This window comes from Nomascus leucogenys, chromosome 2 (genome assembly GCF_006542625.1).
Source record: "Nomascus leucogenys isolate Asia chromosome 2, Asia_NLE_v1, whole genome shotgun sequence".
In the NCBI taxonomy this organism is placed as follows: Eukaryota; Metazoa; Chordata; class Mammalia; order Primates; family Hylobatidae; genus Nomascus; species Nomascus leucogenys.
The window spans coordinates 123,591,780-123,610,551 of NC_044382.1; the positions used below are offsets into that span (position 1 = coordinate 123,591,780).

An 18,772-nucleotide genomic window follows, 5' to 3' on the forward strand; every position below is an offset into this window, starting at 1 on the left:
GATATTTTAATAAAATACCAAATAAATAATCACTCTCATTACAGAACTGTACTCCAGGCTTTAAGTTTATAAGGAGCTTTAGAAAGATTTAAATCCTGACAGAAACAACTGAAGTCAGTTTGTTGAAAGATTTTTTTTATTCTACAAGAAATTGATAGGTGCGATCCTGTTAAATTTCTTTTCAAAAGTAAATGAAAAACCCCTCTGAATTATTTATATATTAATTTAATTTTTTGAAAACAATAGTCATAGGGCCTGCTTTGTCCTATTTAACTATAAATGTTACACATTTACAAACTGAAACAAAAATGCATAGTACAGAGATTTAAATGAAATCTTCGAAAGAGTAAATTTGCTTTTCAGTCCACTGTATTTTCAAAATTGATTATCACCAAGCTTGGATGAAAGCTGTGAACCACAAACCATTTGTTTCTTTAATAGAAAAAAGAATGTGTAGATTATTAGCAAAGTAATACCTTAAAACGTATCTTCACACAGTTGAAATTTTAGTATAAACTTGTATATCAAGTTGCTTTCCATTATTTATTCTACTTTAAAAATATATACAACTATGATGTTCAAATATGTATTCTGAGCCATTATGTCCAAACATAAATATTTGGGAAATTCAAACTGCTGCAACAAGTTAGGAAAGGATTAAGGAAAAATGATGAGCTACAAATTATGTAGTTGGAGGAAGAAAAAAAATGTTACTTAGCATTTATGTCTGGATAGGTATGTATTTGCTAATTTACATATACATATCCAGTTGAGTATAGACAACCATCAAAACGTAACCAGTTACACAGAGACTAGACTAAGCCCACACTATTTTCTATAACGGGTAACAGTAGTGATTTCAAAAATTTTAATATCTCAATAGTTTCACCAAAAATTATTTGTGGTAATATGCTAATATTCTGAAGTTTTGAGAGGCACAGATTAAATGAGTACACTATCTATGCCAAACTCAGCAAGTCTATAACTTACTGTTTAATTATAAGTATCTGAACATAATAGCATAGAGAGGCAACCAGAAAAGGACATTTTACATATGCCCATGCTGATCAATCACATTAACATAAGTGCTTAAAACTTTCAAATTTAAATATAAAGGGACACTTACAAAGCCGCAAGACAACTTCAGTACAAAAACCCAAATTGATAAATCCGCAAAATCTTAAACTTCTTAATCCATTGATAAATATTAAGGAGTAGCTGGTCTTCAAATATCTTTAAAAAAGGGTTGAAAACATGTTCACCCTTTGCTATACTGCGGCATCTGAAATTATCAAGCATGACAACTTGAATTTGTTTTGCTCTTCCATGCAAGAAGTATATATATGCATTTTAAGATAGCTTAGAATTAAGAGTTAACTTCTAGTCAGTACTGGTAAGTGACTAGGATGGCTATCCAATCAGTATTCTATGGTATCACATATCAAAGTCTCTACAATATGACAGTCTTGTCTTGTTCAGAACTCATCACTTTTGGGTAGGGAAGAGAGGCATGGCAGAAAAGCAGTTGCAATTAAAAAAAAAAAAAGCAGAAAAGCTTTAAATATCTATATAATTTTGAATCATCTTGTATTCTATCAGATAATACTTGGAACAAAATCTTATTTCAATCAGCTCAATCTATACAAGTTATAAGATGCAAACACAATGTAAACCCTATAGTCTACAGAATATGCACTATTTAATACTCATTAAATAAAGAAAAGTCAATGAAGATTACCAAATAAGAAACACATTGCATTCTAAATTTTTAAATCACTTCAGGGTAGCTAACTAGAAACTACAGAAATAAAATATGCAAGACAAAAAAAAAGAAAAAAGGAGAGCAACTAACTTTTCAGTGCATCACGCCCATGAGGATAAAATGTATGGCACTTATGTGTGACACTAATACTAACAATTGTTAATTTAAGCTGGGAATGACTCAGACATTAAAGTCATATAAGGGCAAAAGCCAGCCAATTAAAATGTTAAAATTAAACATATCACCTTTTTTCTTTGTAAAAGCACTGAAAATGTAATGAGTACGGGTAACTCACTAAAAATTTTCCTATTTCATTTGCCCCCATTATAGTGTCTTAAATTATTCTGTAATATTTCTACCTGTTACAAACAGTCTGATATTTAAGGCCTGTATAAACTCTTTTATGCTACTGAAACTACTGTTTTCTGTGTGCTACAAATGCCTTTATGAAAAAATAGTATAGCTGGTTATAAATCATAAACCCCAAAAACAAAAGTCTGACATTTTCTAAGCTAGTGAGAAATAAATTTTACCATGATGTATCAATATTAACTAACATTCCTATGGTAGATTTATTTTTCCTCCATAAAACTGAACAGTGCAGAATAGGGCTTGGGCTACAGTTCATCACATTTGGTTTTCTTATTAACAATTAAAAGGCAATTTTTTTCCTCCCTAACACATGTAGACATTAAATCTAAGGTTTTTAAAATATCAACTACCTATAAGAAAAGTAGTCTTAAATGGTTAAAAGGAATCAAAATACCAAAGTTTAGTGTGCGAAGAGTAGATATAAACAACCGAGAACAGAGTAGATCATTGGTGCTGAATATGTAACATGAATAGCCCAAAATGAGTTCCAAAGTTTTTCCACCTTTACAAATAAAAAAAGGTGTCCTTTCCACAGTTTGGGAATATGCATTGTACATCCCTCCCAACAAGTGTATGAGTAAGGTTTTAAAAATGTTGCCAATATTAAGTTCTTCAGTACCTAAAATTAATTAGAGGACAGCAATATTACAGTGGCAATGGTGCATCAATTCTCAAAACGTAGTTATGATCCAACACGAGTTGTGGTGGTTCTTTTATCTGAGAAAAAGCTTTTCAAAAGAAATACCTGCCCTATGCTAACCACCAGAAGAATGAGGGCTTCTCCTACTGACCAATAGGCCACTCTTGTATTTAGATCCTCTGCTCGGCTTCGGCCTTGAGCTTCTCTTAAACGGAAATGAGTCTGATAATCGATGACAGACTTCAGAGCTTCATGAATTGAAACACAGGCAGATTCCATCTGCAGAGAAATAGTTTTCAGTCAGTATGTGTGATACTTTCTGTAGACTTCATCTATCATATTCAGCTTTTCTTTCAATTTGATCTCAATTCCTCTTCTGACTAACATGCTACTAATCTGGCATTCATTCATACATTTATGCCAGTTGTCCTTGCAATGAAACCCCCCTGCTCATTTTCACTAGGACAACTGTTAAGGCTAGAGATCTCATGAAGCAGCTGTTTTCCCCAACTGAGATGTCACAGCCATGGTATCAGTAAGGGGGCAGATGGAACACTAAGCTAACAATAGCAGAAATACTTATCAGCTAAGGTTGGTGACTACAGAATTTCCAGCCCAAGTTCTTTAAAGAAGAATTAGGAGGAAGAGAATGGCAGTGAGCTCACCCATAATGAGAATATAAGTCAAAGTCCAAATATCTATAAAAATAAAGCATAGTACAAAAAAAAAGCTGAATTAGTCAAAGCTCTTTGAACTATGTTTAAAACAGCCACAACATCAAAATTGTTAGTAACTTTTAAATCCGAAAGGGATATATCAGAATAGGAATGACTTTTTTTTTTTTACATTTATCTATTTGTTAAATCAGCCTTTTACCTCATGCCAGTCAACTAAACCAATATGTATGTTCCCAACAGGATGCAAGTTTCAGTTTCACTGTGTAATCAATTTGTGAGCCTTTAGCTGATAACAGCTTGCCTTTTTATACATTTATTATACCATCTGTTTTGAGAAAGCTTAAATGACTAGTTTTTTTGTATACCATGGTTTAATATTTTTCTACTGCTGCAAACTTAATCCTAGTGGTAAAATACATGTTTTATTATTATTTTATGCAACAAGCCTGTATTAAGAGTTTTAAAAACAAATCTAAGTTTGTTTCAATTTTAGTTAAGGAATATAGAAATTAGAAAATAATGTTTAATAAAGTTCTGCCAAAGTAAGTATGAAAGGAATAATTATTAAAATATTCTATTAAAAGTACTTTTAAAAAATGTAAGAAATTATGAGGCCAACAAACTGCATTAACCTATTAGAAGGCTCAAATATTTTTGTTGTCCTTGCTTTGTTTGGGCCCCTAGGAATGAAAAATTTGCAAAACTGTGGTAAAATGATTCCTAATTTGTGATGAGGAGCTACAGAGAGATGTTCTTCTAGCATTTCTTTGCTTTCTGTGTATTCTCAAAATGGCATATTGCCCAAGGATTCTTCACCTGGAAAGTACACATAAAGGCAAGGAGTTGACACAAATGCAGAATGTTTAGGAACTCCTTGAAGCCTGTCCATGGGGTATGGGTTAAGAACTACTGAATTAGAGAAAATCACAGAAATTAAACTACATGCATTCTACAACTTTTGAGATGTGACTTTTTTTTTTTTTGAGATGGAGTCTCGCTCTGTCACCCAGGCTGGAGTGCAATGGTGCGATCTTGGTTCACTGGAACTTCCACCTCCCAGGTTCAAGCGATTCTCCTGCCTCAGCCTTCTGAGTAGCTGGGATTACAGGTGCACTCCACCACACCCAGCTAATTTTTATATTTTTAGTAGAAACAGGGTTTTACCATGTTGGTCAGGCTGGTCTTGAACTACTGACCTCATGATCTGCCCACCTCAGCCTCCCAAAGTGCTGGGATTACAGGCGTAAGCCACCATGCCTGGCCAGAGATGTGATTTTTAAAAAACTTTTACAGTGAAAACTTCCATACATATTCAAAAGTATTGAGAAAAGTACAATGAACCCCCACCATGTCAACAAAGATTAACACATGGCTAATCTTGCTTCATCTACATTCCCCACGTATTTTCCCCGATTATTTTTAAAGCAAATCTCAGATATTTTATCACTTCAGCGACAAATACTTTTATACTTTATTTCTAAAAGATAACACTTTTTAAAAACATAACCCCAATAGTATTATAACACATGAAATAATTTAAAACAGTTCCTTAAAGTCAGGAAATAGTGTTCAAATTTCCCCTATTGTTTCAAAATTGGTTTTCAAATAAGAATCCCAGTAAGGTTAACACAATCATTTGGCTGATGTAAGTCTTCGTTAATCTTTAGGCTTTCTTCCTTGTTTTTTCTTTTTTCCTTGCCGTCTACCCCTATCTTGTGGCATTTCCCACTTCCTGGATTTTGTTGATTGCATTCCCATGCTATTCCTTTATCCTCTGTATTTCTTGTAAACTGGCATTTGGAGCTAGAGACTTGATGGAATTCAGGTGCAATGTTCTGGGTGGGAACGTCTAGTAGTCAGTGTTGTGTACTTCTTACTGCATGTTATCATAAGGCACATAATGTCTAGTTATCTCTCCATTTGTGAATGATCATTCAGTCTGATCCGCTCAGTATAAAGTTCCCCATCAGCCTTTTACTTAATGGTTTTAGTAGTGACTGGTGATCATTGCCTACTCTAAATCCATCATTTTATCAACAGGTAAAAAATGGTGAGAGTAAAACTCTTACCATTTACTCTGCATTACTAGCCGGTAATTTTCAATTTTGTAGTATAAAAAGTTGCTTTATAACTACCCCTATTATATGATACATTATCTTTTTGAAAGTAGAAAAATAAGACTGAGAAAAATTAAAAAATGTAGCATGGATAAAGACGGCTATGATACTAACTGCTTTATTACCATTCATTTCTTCTGTTTACCCACTTAGGTTTTTAGAACAAGCCACCTTATACAAGTTAAAATTCATGAAGGAATGGATACAGGTTAAGGTAATGGCCCCAAAGAAATATCATTTTACAAAGAAAGGTGTCTTTCACACAAGACCTTAAAATAAAGAGAACATTTCTAAAATTAAGAGTATTTGAATATATCTTGCTAATTCTAACAACAGGTTTATGAATTAAGGCTTTTACACATTCTTAAAGCTGTCTCTTTCACCATGACTTTGGCCAAGAGACTAAATAGAACCTGGGAACACTAAAATACCAGTTTAAGATTTTAATGAATAAGTGGTAAATAATTCTTTTTCATGCCTAATTGAGTAACTTTTAGATATGATCTAAGCCCATACAGGTTGAGTATCCCTTATCCAAAATGTTTGGGACCAGAAATGCTTTGAATTTCAGATTTTTTCTGATTTTGGAAAGTCTACAAATACATAATGAGATATCTTTGTGATGGAACCCAGGTCTAGACATGACATTCATTTACGTTTCATATATGCCTTATACATGCAGCCTTAAGGCAACTGTATATGATATTTTCAATGATGTGTCATGAGATCAGATGTACAATCTTCCACTTGTGGCATCAGGTTGGAGCTAAAAGTTTTGGATTTTGAAGCATTTTGGATTTTGCTGTATTTGAACTAGAAATAAAACAGTCCTCATCACCTAAGCAATAGCTGTTCACTGGATTTAAATTTTTTACGCTTTCTCTATTTCTCCAAAATAAATCTGAATTTAGCTTTTGTAACTATTTTTGTGAGATGACTTACCATTAATCTTCAATATTTCACCTAAAGTTACAGCACAAGTTACTGTTACAGCAGCTTGAGTAACACTAAGTAATGCTATTAAAGGCTATCATATGGTATTATTTATCTACTAATTTAGGCATCATTTTGCTTCCAGTTACACCAGCCTCCTGAGTATGACGGCAACATTCCTTCAGGGATTAAAGAAAATGCTTCAGAAGATTGGAACACTGCTCAGCCTTCCCAAACTTCTTTTAGCACTGATGTTTCTACCTTAGTGATATTCCTCCTTATTTTAATGCTTCTTTCTCTTTACAATTAAAAGTTCATAAAATCTTTCAACATTATTTTTCACTATAAAAGTCTGAAGTTCTCTGTGAAATGCCTACATGTAAGAATTAAGATAGATTTTAAAGGCTGTCAGTCTCAAAATTCCATGCTCATCAGTTGGTGCATGATATTAAATTATGCTTTTTTCCTCCTTTTAAATATACCAACATTATATTGCTGATTTTTTTATTTACCTGGGTAAGAGCACTGACTCGGTTCTCACTAGGAAACAAAGGTGGGTCTTCTCCAACTTGAAAATCAAAATATACAGTTTTATGTGTGAAAGTAGAAAATTCATTGCTGAAGCAAAATTTGTATGTCCCATTTTTGGAGGCTGTGAACGTAAAACTATCATACTGTTTCTTCATCTCTTTGTATAACACTTTACCATCAGGATCTTCTAATCGACAATCTACATCATAGTGACCACCAGTAATCACCTGTAAGAGATTAAAAAAAAAATCACTGTGAAAAGTTTGAAAAATTAATCAGATTTAATCAGATTTCCTATTAAAATGGCAATAAGGTAATGGGCAAAGGACTTTTACTATCACAGACAATTTTACATTTTTTAATTTTCACCAGCGGATAGAACTTGGGAGATTTTACTTCAACTAAACTTTACAGAAACTGAACAAGTTTCCTCCAACTTTTAAGCACTTTGAACTAGCCAGACAACTGTGCTAATTAATGTAGATCTATTAGATCACTTAATTCTCCCAGCAACCCTACAATATACTTTTTTTCCTTCCATTTGACAGACTGAAAAACTGATGTTAAATAAGCAACCTATTCAAGACTATTCATCTAGTTAAGTGGGAAGGCAGAACTTGAACTCCAAAGTCATATTCTTAACCTCTAAGCTTACTGCCTGCAATATTTCTGAAAATTTTCTCACCCACTTTCCTATTAGCATCATCGAAGCACACACACAGTGAAGTAATAAGGTAGGCCAATCCTTAGGATAACACCCCATTTATACTTCTATCGTAGAACTTAAGCTCATTTTACTGCCAAATTAGATTGTGTTTATTAAGTTCTTTTACAGTCAGTTATATGGAATTTGAAATACATTTTGTTTTGAACTACACTATAAGTTGAGTAATGGAGTGGGCTACTCTAAAAGTATATAATCATTTACAACCACGTTTTCAGGAGAGACGCATAACTGATTAAACAAAATATTGTTGAAACTCTTGTGATTAAAGCAAAAACAAAATAACATGAAGGACAGCAAGTCTGTTTATCTAGGAAGCCAGTACTAATGACAAACATGCTGAATGGAAGCCTGGAGGTAGATGATATGAGTCTGAACAGAACTGTGGAACTACTTTCAAGGGCTTATGCTTAATCAGTTACAATTCCAGCCATTTGGGTTGTACAAACAGAGGAGGGAGAGATTTTTCCTCTGGTAACTGGATAAGTATTGTAAGAGACAAAAGGGAGAAAGGATTAAAGAGAAAGGCTTCCTTACATGAGAAAGAACTGAGTAGGAAGAAAGAGGGATTGGAGAGAGGTGAAGAAAGAGTGAACGTATACACTTGTAAAAGAGATGATGAGGAAGAGACATTGGGTTGAAGGGTTCCCAAACCACCATGTGATTGGGCAGCACAAAATTGTTATTTTCAACCTTGAACTCTCTTAGTTAGCATACTGACGTTCTACGTCAAACTCTGGATTTAAAAGAAGGATCTGTGACCTGTGTGACCTTTTCTCACTTAAGAGAGAGGATGACTAACGAACTGTGTTACAGATCATTTTGATAATCACATGAAAATAATTATGCACTTACGAAACTGTAAAAATATGTAAATGTTAATATACAGATAAAATGTTTTGATATGAAAGTGTCTTATCAATTGGGGATTTACCAATCCCCATCCTCAACAAAAAGTAACTTTTTCTCCAGGTGAAAATAATAACTTCATTTTGCTATAGTGAATTATACATACTTGACCATTGCATTCTGAATAATCAAACACATACATACAAACTGAATAGGACCAGAACTTATCATCACATCACTTCTCTTCCACCAAACTTAAAACAAGTAATCTCACTTAATAGTATCCTTCAAACCTGTCCAATCATCTACTATTGAAACTGAGGATCATCTCAAACTAAGTGTCCCTATCTATCCATATGATCACACAAATCTCTCAATCTTTTTGCCCCTCTCAAATTCATCGCATTCCTAAACCACAATCCAGACAGGACTACTGCCACAACTTCCTAAAAGGTCTTCCCACTACCCAGTATCTTCTCCCTCTAACTCAGGGTTTCTCAACCTCAGCATTATTCCCATTCTGAGCTGAATAATTCTGTATTGTAGGAGGCTGTACGGTCCTGTGCACTGTGACACTTTAAGCAGCATACCTGGTCTCTACCTACTAGATGCAGGTAGCTGCCCTTCTCCTAACATGATGCCGAATATTCCCTGGGAAGGAGGGGTGCCAATCTCCCCATCTTTCCTCATTTCCCATTGAGCAATCACTTAAACACTTTTTGATAATTACCTGTGGTCTGCAGAAAAATCTAAACCTGTTAACAATGGTATACTATTCACCTGTTCTTCCTCCCAAGTAGCTTCAGAACCTCTTTTATTCACACCCTTACTCGTTCTATGTTCCTAAAATACCAGACTACCAGAAATTCTCTGAACAAGTCTTTGCTTTACATCTGCACTGACAGTGCAGTTCAACAGGGTTTGCTAAAGAAGAATCACGGGGATCAAAATGACAGTGTTTGCAAATCTACAGTTTATTACTGCAGGTTATAATGTTATAAATCTACAGTTTATAACATTATGTGACTATATATGTCTATGTAAGCTCTCTGAGATCAGAGTCAGTCTCTGGGAGGTAGTATAATAAAGTGGTTAAGAATTTAACTTGGGACTGAAAAGAGTCCCAAAAGGAAAAGAATATAAAACATCACAGCCAAAGGCTGTCTCACTGCAAGAGATCTGAAAAAGTCAGGTGTGGGCTCCTTTGTCTTCCCTCTGTTAGGTCTGTGGCCAGACATATATTCTCTCAGATCTGGAACCACCCAAGTGTGCAAAGAAAACACCCTGGAACCAAGGAACCCAAAATGGAGTCTTGATTGCATTTTAAAATATTTTGCTGGTCACAAAGGCATATTCCTGCTACGGAGCTAGTCTCAACAACAGAGCTCTGGGTTGGGGGTGTGGTCTCATCAAGACCAGGAGCAAATCATCAGTCTCACTGTTACCAATAAATAATGTTGACAAACTGGTACAAACTGCCCCCAAGGTCCTTGGACTCACAGTCACAAAGCTATTATAATAGCTTTATATTAAAGCTAATAATAATCATTTTGTGACTATTAATAGATATAACTATAGTCACAAAACTATTATTATTTGGTGTATTTCAATGCTATGCACAAATGTTAGCAATATAGCTCAGGCTAATTTCAGGCCTGCTGAAACTGTCATGAACATATCTGCCCAGGGCCCCTTCTTCTCTCCTCTGCCGCCTTGTAGAGCAACAGCTACTTATCTTGCAGACTCAGCTCTAACATCAGCTCCTCAGCTAAATGTCCCCCGATGATCCTTCTGTCTTCTGCCAGCACTATACCTAGTGTATACCTTTATTGTTGCATTTAACATTTTATGACTATATATGTCTACGTAAGCTCTCTCAGGTCAAAGTCAGTCTCTGGGAAGTAGTATAATAAAGTGGTTAAGAATTTAACTTCGGACTGCATTACTGATTTAGCTACTTCTAAGTTTTATGCCCTTGGATCTTAGCCTATCTAAACCTCAGTTTCATCAGTAAAAAAGAGTAAGAGCTATAACAATTTCATATCGGGCTTTCCTGAGAACACACCTGAAATGCTTAACATACTGTCTACACATAACAGATGCTAATTTGTTAGTCATTGTAGTAGTATCCTTAGCACTAATCACTGAGTCTGCATACACAAAAATACAGGAAATGTTTATTAAATTCAAACAAAGAAAATGTTGGCTTATACATTTTATCACAATTCCTGCTATGTTCTTTTCTGTCCCCTGGTGCTAATCCATGAAGGTAAGTAAGCCTAAGGGTCATCCTTGGCCTCCCCTCCCTAACCCACTATAGCCAAATCATCACCAAGTCCTGTTGATTCTGCTTACTACTTTCTCTCCAATCCTTTCACTTTTCATTTACTCCACTGCTATCACCCTACTCTAAGCCACTATCATTTCTTGTCTAGACCACCAAAATAACCTCCTAATCAGCCTTCCACATCCACTCTGCAACATCTTACCACCACTTCTCTACCTGCACAATTTATTATTAATGCAGCCACCAAGAATATTCTGGCCATATCACTGAACTGCTTATAACCCTCTGATGGCTTCCTGCACCTTCAGGAAAAACAAATCCTTAACATGGTCAGCAAGACACTATCTGGCTTGCCCCTGCTGACCCCCTTGCTCTGGCTCCTTATTCCTAACCATACTGGACCTCTCTCTATGGCCCTGAAATTCTCAGTGTTCACTACAACCACAGGCTATTCCCCCTCCTCCCTTACCAAGGTGTTTATACCTCATCCTTTAAAGTTCAGCTTAAAATAATTTTCCAAAGGAAGCCTTCCTTCATGGATCCTACTTACTGCTCTTAAGGCACAGTTCTGATGAATGAGCAGACACCAGTTAGGAAAAGTAGGGTGAGAGGGGAATCATGAATGATGGCAGTGACCCTATCTGTTTCGACCACTTCTGTATCACTGGCACCTAGTATTCAATAGCTACCCAAATGTTAAATGCGCCTACCGAACAAAATTGAAACTCAGTAAAGACTGTTCTAACCAACCGAAGAAACCACATTCTGTTAAAGTTTCTTTTTTACATAATCCCAAAGATCAGAAAGGGCCTCTCATTTATTACAGCAATTCTTTCTACAACACTCTTGGCAAATGGCCGTTCAACCTGTAATGGAGCTCTTCCAATGACAGGGACCGCATTAACCAACAGTCCTAATATTGGTAAAACTGAAAAGCAATGAAGTTAAGACATTGGCAGCACTTCAAATCCAATTAAATTGGAGGTGCGGATTAAAGAGTAGAGGGGTTGACACTGGGTACTATAGAGTATAAATGATTTTCTTTAAGGGAATCTTTTAAGGAAGAAAGTTCAATAGGCCTTAAAAATGATAATGGAAAGAAATGCTAAAGTGAGCATTTCTGGAATTCATATATTTTAATATCCAGTCTTAAGATCTCTCACCCAAGGTTTATTAGAGGAAAGTCAAACGCTGGGCATCAGCTACCTAGAAGCGATTTTTGAATTAGACTAAGAATGGGGAAACACGGACAGGAAAGTTGCACGCCCAATCCTGGAGCCGTGAGTTGGGGCCCAGGGACTGCTAGGCCCCTGATACCTGGAACTCCAGGGTGCACTTGGTGCCCTGAGCGATGTCCTCGTAGAAGCACTGCTTGGCGTTGTCAGGAAGCTCGAAGGTGATCTCAGAGGCGCCGCCAGGTCCAGGCACCAGTAGCAGCAGCGCGAGCAGCCTGCACCCCCAACGGCCCGCGACGGACGCCCAGCGCTGCGCAGACCCCGGCCGCGGCATCCCGAGAAGACGGCGGCGGCCTCAACCGAGCTGCGAGACGCACGGTCGGGTCTGCGCGGACGCACCGCGCGCGGCAGGCCTCAGCGCAGGCCGCCCCGCAAAGATACACCGCAGAGCAGGTTCACGCCTGTGGGAGATTCGGGATCAGAGCGACCCTCCGGATTCCCGTGAGGGACGCAAAGGGGCGCACCTGGGTCAGTGAAAAAGAAGCGGAAAAGGCCTGAGAGGGTCGGAAGTGGGGATTAGCCTTTGACGGGGGGGGGGGGGGAAGGGGCGGAGCCTGAGACACCGGCTCCTGTGACCCGGATGTGTTCTCCTCCGGGGACAGGCGTTGGAGTGCGTACGTGGAAGCCCGCGAGGCGTTGGCTCTGCCTCCGTGGCAGCCTGGGACGAGGGGCGGGGCCAGAGTCGTGGGCGGAGAGGGGCGAGGCCAGGACACGGGGCGTGGCGGCCGCCGTGGTTACAGGCGGTTGGCGAGGGTAATTACGCTCCAATCACTGGCTTTTTTTTTTTTTTTTTTTTTTGAGACAAGAGTCTCGCCCTGGTCACCCAGGCTGGAGTGCAGTGGCGCGATCTGCGCTCACTGCAACCTCCGCTGGGAACTTAGCGCTGGGGACCATCTAGGGAGTGGTAAAGGGCTCATTTTGCCCTAAGGTGCTAATCTTTGGTGATAGAGCACTTTGCAATTTGCAGAGTTTTCTCATAATAATAAATATTTGGGGGAAGCAGCTGGGCAAGGAGCGCGAATTCTAAGAGCAGACTGCAGGAGTGCTTAATCCCTGCTTTGCCACGTACTGCCTGTGTGACGTCCGGCCACTTGCTTAAATTCTCTGCCTCAGTCTGTATCTGTAGAATGGAGATAATAACACCTACCATAGAGAATTATTACAAAGTACCAATATTTGGAAAAAGTACCTAGAAGTGGTTGGTACATAGCAAGCACTAGATGAACTTTTGTTAAGTAAATTAAACGTCTTTGAGCACGCCTTATCATAAAGCACTGTGCTGAGCACATTACATATATTATGTCATTCCATCCTTCAAACAACCTCATAAGGTAGGTATTATGCCTTTTCACTGATGAGAAAATTGAGGATGAAAAACATTGAGTAACTGCCTATGATCACACCACTGGTTTGTGTTGAAGTGCTTAAAAAGTAATAGTATTAATAGGTAATAATAGCAGCTAACAGGTGATTCTTATAGTGCATTATACATTTTCTCTTGCATTATACACACGAATTAGATATTATTCCTTTTTAAATGATTAGATGAGGGTCTAGTCAGCAGAAGATGAGTAGAGGGTTTTATAAAAAGGAAATAGAGGCAGATAGGAAGCAGTCAGACAGGGAAGTGAGAGGGTGAGAGTGGGGGTGGGTGGGTAGTGGGGTATGAAGGGAGGGAGATGCAGGGCTGCTGTGCAGTCCTCCAGCCGCCTGAAGTGCCCAAAGCCTCCACAGTGGGGAAATGAGGGGAGAAGATTTGAAGTCAAGATTCTTAGTTATTGGGAAGGGATCGGGGGACGTTGAGCCTTCCTGAGAAATGGGCCAGAAACCGAAGCATTATTTGTGTTGGTGAGTGGGAAGAAATCTGAATTCGAAAATAGAAAACATGGGTTCTATTTACTAATTCTGTGACCTGGGACAAGTAACATTGGTCTTCTAAATAAACCTAAGTTTCTTCATACATAAAATGGCAATACAAACAGACAAAAAAGGATGAATGAATAAGATTAAAATCACAGTGCAATACATTACATACCACTAGATAGGCAAAAATTTTAAGTGTAACAGTAACAGATATTGGTCGACTTATAGAGCCACAAAACCTCTTATACACTGCTAGTGAAAAAGTAAATTGGTTAATCAAGTTGGAAAACAATGTGCCATTATCTAATAAAGTAGAATATGTGTATACACACACAGAACACACACACCTATATACAGTGTGTGTGTTTGTATGTGTGTATATATATATATATATATATATATACATATACATATGTATATATGTATATGGCCTGGAATATATAGCCACAGTCTGGAAATTCCACTTTATATATATTTATGGAGTACATGCTTTAGAGCAGTGGTTCTCAAGTGTTGCTCTGAAGATCCCCAGAGGCCTCTTGAAACCCTTTCAGAGGGTATGTAATGATCTGTGTGAAGCTGGATTTTCATTATGTATTTCAACCAAAACAGCATAACAGATTGAATATCAAAGGAAATGAGCACCCACCTTCTTCCTTAAATCTAGATATGAAAGATTTACAAAAATAAGGTCACTGTTCTTGCTAAATTTTTATTTGGAAAAGATTTTTGTTAAAAGATGTGTTATTTATGTAAATGTGTGCAGTGAGTTGAATTGTGTCCCCCTAAAAAATACATGTCCAAGTTTCAACCCCTCCACCCCTGTGAATATGATTTTATTTGGAAATAGGGCTTTTGCAGATGTAATTAAGTTAAGGACCTCAAGACGAGGTCATCCTGGGATTTAGGGTGGGCCCTAAATCTAAAGACTGTTATCCTTATGGTATGGTTTGGCTGTGTCTCCACCCAAATATCATCTTGAATTATAGTTCCCATAATCCCCACATGTCGTGGAAGGGACCCGGTGGGAGGTAATTGAATCATGGGGGCAGGTTTTTCCCATGCTGTTCTGGTGATAGTGAGTAAGTCTCATGAGATCTGATGGTTTTATTGTAGTTCCCATAATCCCCATGTGTCATGGGAGGGACCTGGTGGGAGGTAATTGAATCATGGGGGCAGGTTTTTCCCATTCATTCATGTTTCCCATAAAACAGTATTCATGTTTATAATGCATTATTCGTGTTTATAAACATTGTTCATATTTTATAACAGGTAGTTAGCTACATGAGATCTCATGGTTTTATAAAGGGCAGTTCCCCTGAACATGCTCTCTTGCCTGCTGCCATGTAAGATGTGCTTTTGCTCTGCCTTCACCTTCCACCATGATTGTGAGGCCTCCCCAGCCGTGTGGAACTGTCAATTCATTTAACTTATTTTTCTTTATAAATTACCCTGTCTTGGGTATTTCTTCATAGCAGTATGAACATGAACTAATACACCTTATAAGAGGAGGGAAGATTTGAGATGCACAGACACAAAGATACAGGGGCAGGGTGGGGGCAGGGGAATGGCATATTGAAGACAAAGATACAGATTGGAATGATATGTTCACAAGTCAAGAAACACCAAGGATTGCCCATCGTTATGGGAAACTAGGAGAATGGCTTGGAACACCTTCTCCTTCAGAGCTTCCAGAAGGAATCAACCTTGGCAATACCTTACTTGCAGGCTTCTTGACTCTACAGCTCTGAGAGAAAAAATTTCTGTTGTTTCAAGCCATCCCATTTGTAGTAATTTGTGACGGGATCCTCAGGAAACTCATGCAACACGTAATGGGTTTATTGTTTATTTTAAATGAATTATCAAATATTTTTAAATGTCTCAGATCTCAATAACTTTTATTGGACATTTTTTAATTTTAAAATTTTTATTTAATCTTTGATTTTTACGATTCTGAGGCCCAGCTGAGCATGGTGGCTGACGCCTGTAATCCTAGCACTTTAGGAGGCTGAGGTGGGAAGATTGCTCGAGCCCAGGCATTCAAGACCAGCCCGGGAAACATAGTGATACCTCCTCTCTATAATAAGTTTTTAAAAATTAGCTAGGCATGGTGGCATATGCCTATAGTCCCAGCTACTTGGAACGCTAAGGCAGGAGGATCACCTGAGCCTAGGAGTTTGAGGCTGTAGTGAGCTATGATCACACCACTGCACTTTAGCCTGAGTGACAAAACCAGATCCTGTCTTTAAAAAAAAAAAAAAAAAAAAAAACTCTGAGTCTAAAAAGTGTGAGAATCACTACTTTCAAGAAGCTCATGCACAGGTATACCAGAATACATATACAAGACGACTAAAATCCAAAGCCTAGTAACAGTCTCAACTGGAAATACCCCAGATATCTATAAATGTAGGTATATGTAGGTATATTAAAAAAATGGGACATAACATAGCAATGAGAATGAGCATTATTATAGCTACACAGCACAACACTGGAGAATCTTACAAGCATGATGCAAAAGAAGGTGGCAGAAAAAAATCAGCATATAAAGGCTGACAAGCAAAACTGAACAATCCCATTTTCCCTAATATGTGGTGAAGCTATACAAAAAAGCAAGAGAATGATTCTCTCAATAGTCAGGAGAGTGGGGAAGGATGGAGTAATAAGTGAGAGGCAACACAGGGTGGGGAAAGTGGGGGGCTTCCTTGGTGCTGGTGATGCTCTTTTTCTTGACATAGGTGGTGGTTACGTGTATGGTCACTTTATATTTACTTGTTATTATATGGTTTATGTACTTTTCTGCATGTATGTTATATTTCACAGCAAAAGAAGGAAAATTTAATATACTGGATGTATCAGCAGTTAGTCATTATTGTGAGAAAAACACATCAAAACTTGTAGCTTAAAAAAATCTGCATTCATAGTTTACTGCACATTAGACCCTAGGGAGGCTGAGTGGGTCTAGTCTCACCTGGGCTCACTCATCCTCAGTGGTCCAGTGGGGATTGGACAGACAGCTTTGCTAATCTTGGCTGGGTTCACGCATATTTTGGCAGGACAACTGGCTATAGGCTGGTCTAGGATGGTGTTGGCTAGGAAAACTGAACTCTTCTCCATGTAGGAGTCTCTCATCCTCTAATGGGCTAGCCTGGGATTAGTCATATGATGATCTCAGGATTTCAGGAGAGAGAATGTGAAAGGCCCCTTGAGGGCTAGGCCCAGTACTAGGCCCTGTCACTTCTGTCTCATTCTATTATCCAAAAGTCACAAGGTCAGCCCAGATTCCAGGGATAAGGAAGAGTTATGTTTGTCAGGGTTTCACTAGAGAAGCAGAATCACTGGAAGGCTAAATAAATAAATAAACAAGTACATAGATGTCTTTGTATATACATCTATTATATAGCTGATTAAACAGTGTGTGGGAGGCTGTTGCTTCTGTGCCTGGTGCTGGAGCCTGAAGTCTGAAGATAATGACCATAGTCAAGAAGGAAAGATGGATGTGAAGTGGAAAAATAAAGAGAAACTAGAGCCGGTGAGAATGGGCCACAAGTACAGCCATTTCTCACTGCCTCCAAGCCCCAACCTTCAGTGATAGGTGAACTGCAGGAAAAGCTGTCTTTCTTCTTCATGGAACTAAACATATACCTGGCCTGGGAGTCAGAAGACTTCAGGCATAAAAAAGAATATCGCTGCCGCTTCCTTACTTCAGATACACTGACCTTTGTCTATGCAAGGAATAGAATTCTAGGAAACAGTAGCTCCGAATTAGCTAATTTAATACGATACAAATCCACCACAGACACTTTGCAAAGGTGGGTATGGGGCCAGGGAAGAATTTTGTTCATTTTTGCACTCAATTCACTCTGCCCGATAAAGACAGAAAATGAACTAAACAAGATTCTTGCCCTTGGAGGGTTCATAATCTAGAGAATATGAACTTAATTTTGTTCCAGATTTTTAGTTTTTTTTCCTTTACTTCCCTGGATTATTATAAGGATCAGAAAGAACATATATGTGAGAAAGCTTTATAAAATACACAAATTAATATAATCTTTATGTAAAGTACACACTTTTACTAAGGACTACAAAGTATTACAAGGAAAAAAATAACCCATAATTTGGTCAGTTTACAGTGAAAACACAGCAATGGGAATTTTGACCCAAACGTAATCTTTGAGACTAGATTGTCTCATATCCCCTACTAATATGTAGGCTTGGGCAAATTACCTAACCTTTCTAATACACTTTCTTAATCTATAGAACGGGATAATTGTAGGTGGCTGAAAGGATTGAATGAGATAAGGAGAAAATGTCTGTACAGTACACAGCACAATGCTTGAAATACAACAAGGACTCTAATTATTCCACAGAAGGCCATTACTGAAACAAAAACTATCATTTTATTCCTGTAGATATGGGGTTTCCTATTCTTTCTGTATGTTAGAATATTAGATTAGGTTAAATAATATTATATCTAACATAAATATAAGATAGAGAAGTTTCAAAGGACAAGGTTTAGGTGGAGGACAGGAACATAGCCATGACCTCCTTGGTGTCAGCATCAGATGCACATAAGTGAAACTCTGAGATAATGCATTTGCCGCCCAGAGATGGAGATCCCCTATTTAGGCAGCTCCTGACATAAGACTAGAAATGTCAGCATCTTCACTATCACACCTAGAGCCTACACTCATCATTATCTGAATCTGAGATATTCCTGAAAATATTTTGGATAGCAATTTTGGGAAGAGTTAGCCTATATTCTATTTCCGATTCTTTAAATAG

General features: G+C 37.8%; 1 protein-coding gene across 2 annotated transcripts; it reads right to left on the bottom strand.

The window, feature by feature from the left end:
• Window positions 1-114: 114 nt before the first annotated feature.
• On the bottom strand, window positions 115-12,796 carry TMED7 (transmembrane p24 trafficking protein 7). Of its 2 annotated transcripts, none has more exons than XM_030817940.1 (3): window positions 12,210-12,796; window positions 7,014-7,259; window positions 115-3,053 (listed from the first exon to the last, which is right to left on the bottom strand). In XM_030817940.1, exons 1-3 carry the CDS (start codon window positions 12,399-12,401, stop codon window positions 2,817-2,819), a joined length of 675 nt encoding a protein of 224 aa, XP_030673800.1. In that variant the 5' UTR covers window positions 12,402-12,796; the 3' UTR covers window positions 115-2,816. The 2 variants fall into 2 exon arrangements, with proteins under 2 accessions (XP_030673800.1, XP_030673808.1); XM_030817948.1 differs by lacking the exon at window positions 115-3,053 and adding an exon at window positions 3,440-3,472 and having other exon boundaries at window positions 12,210-12,792.
• Window positions 12,797-18,772: the final 5,976 nt, after the last annotated feature.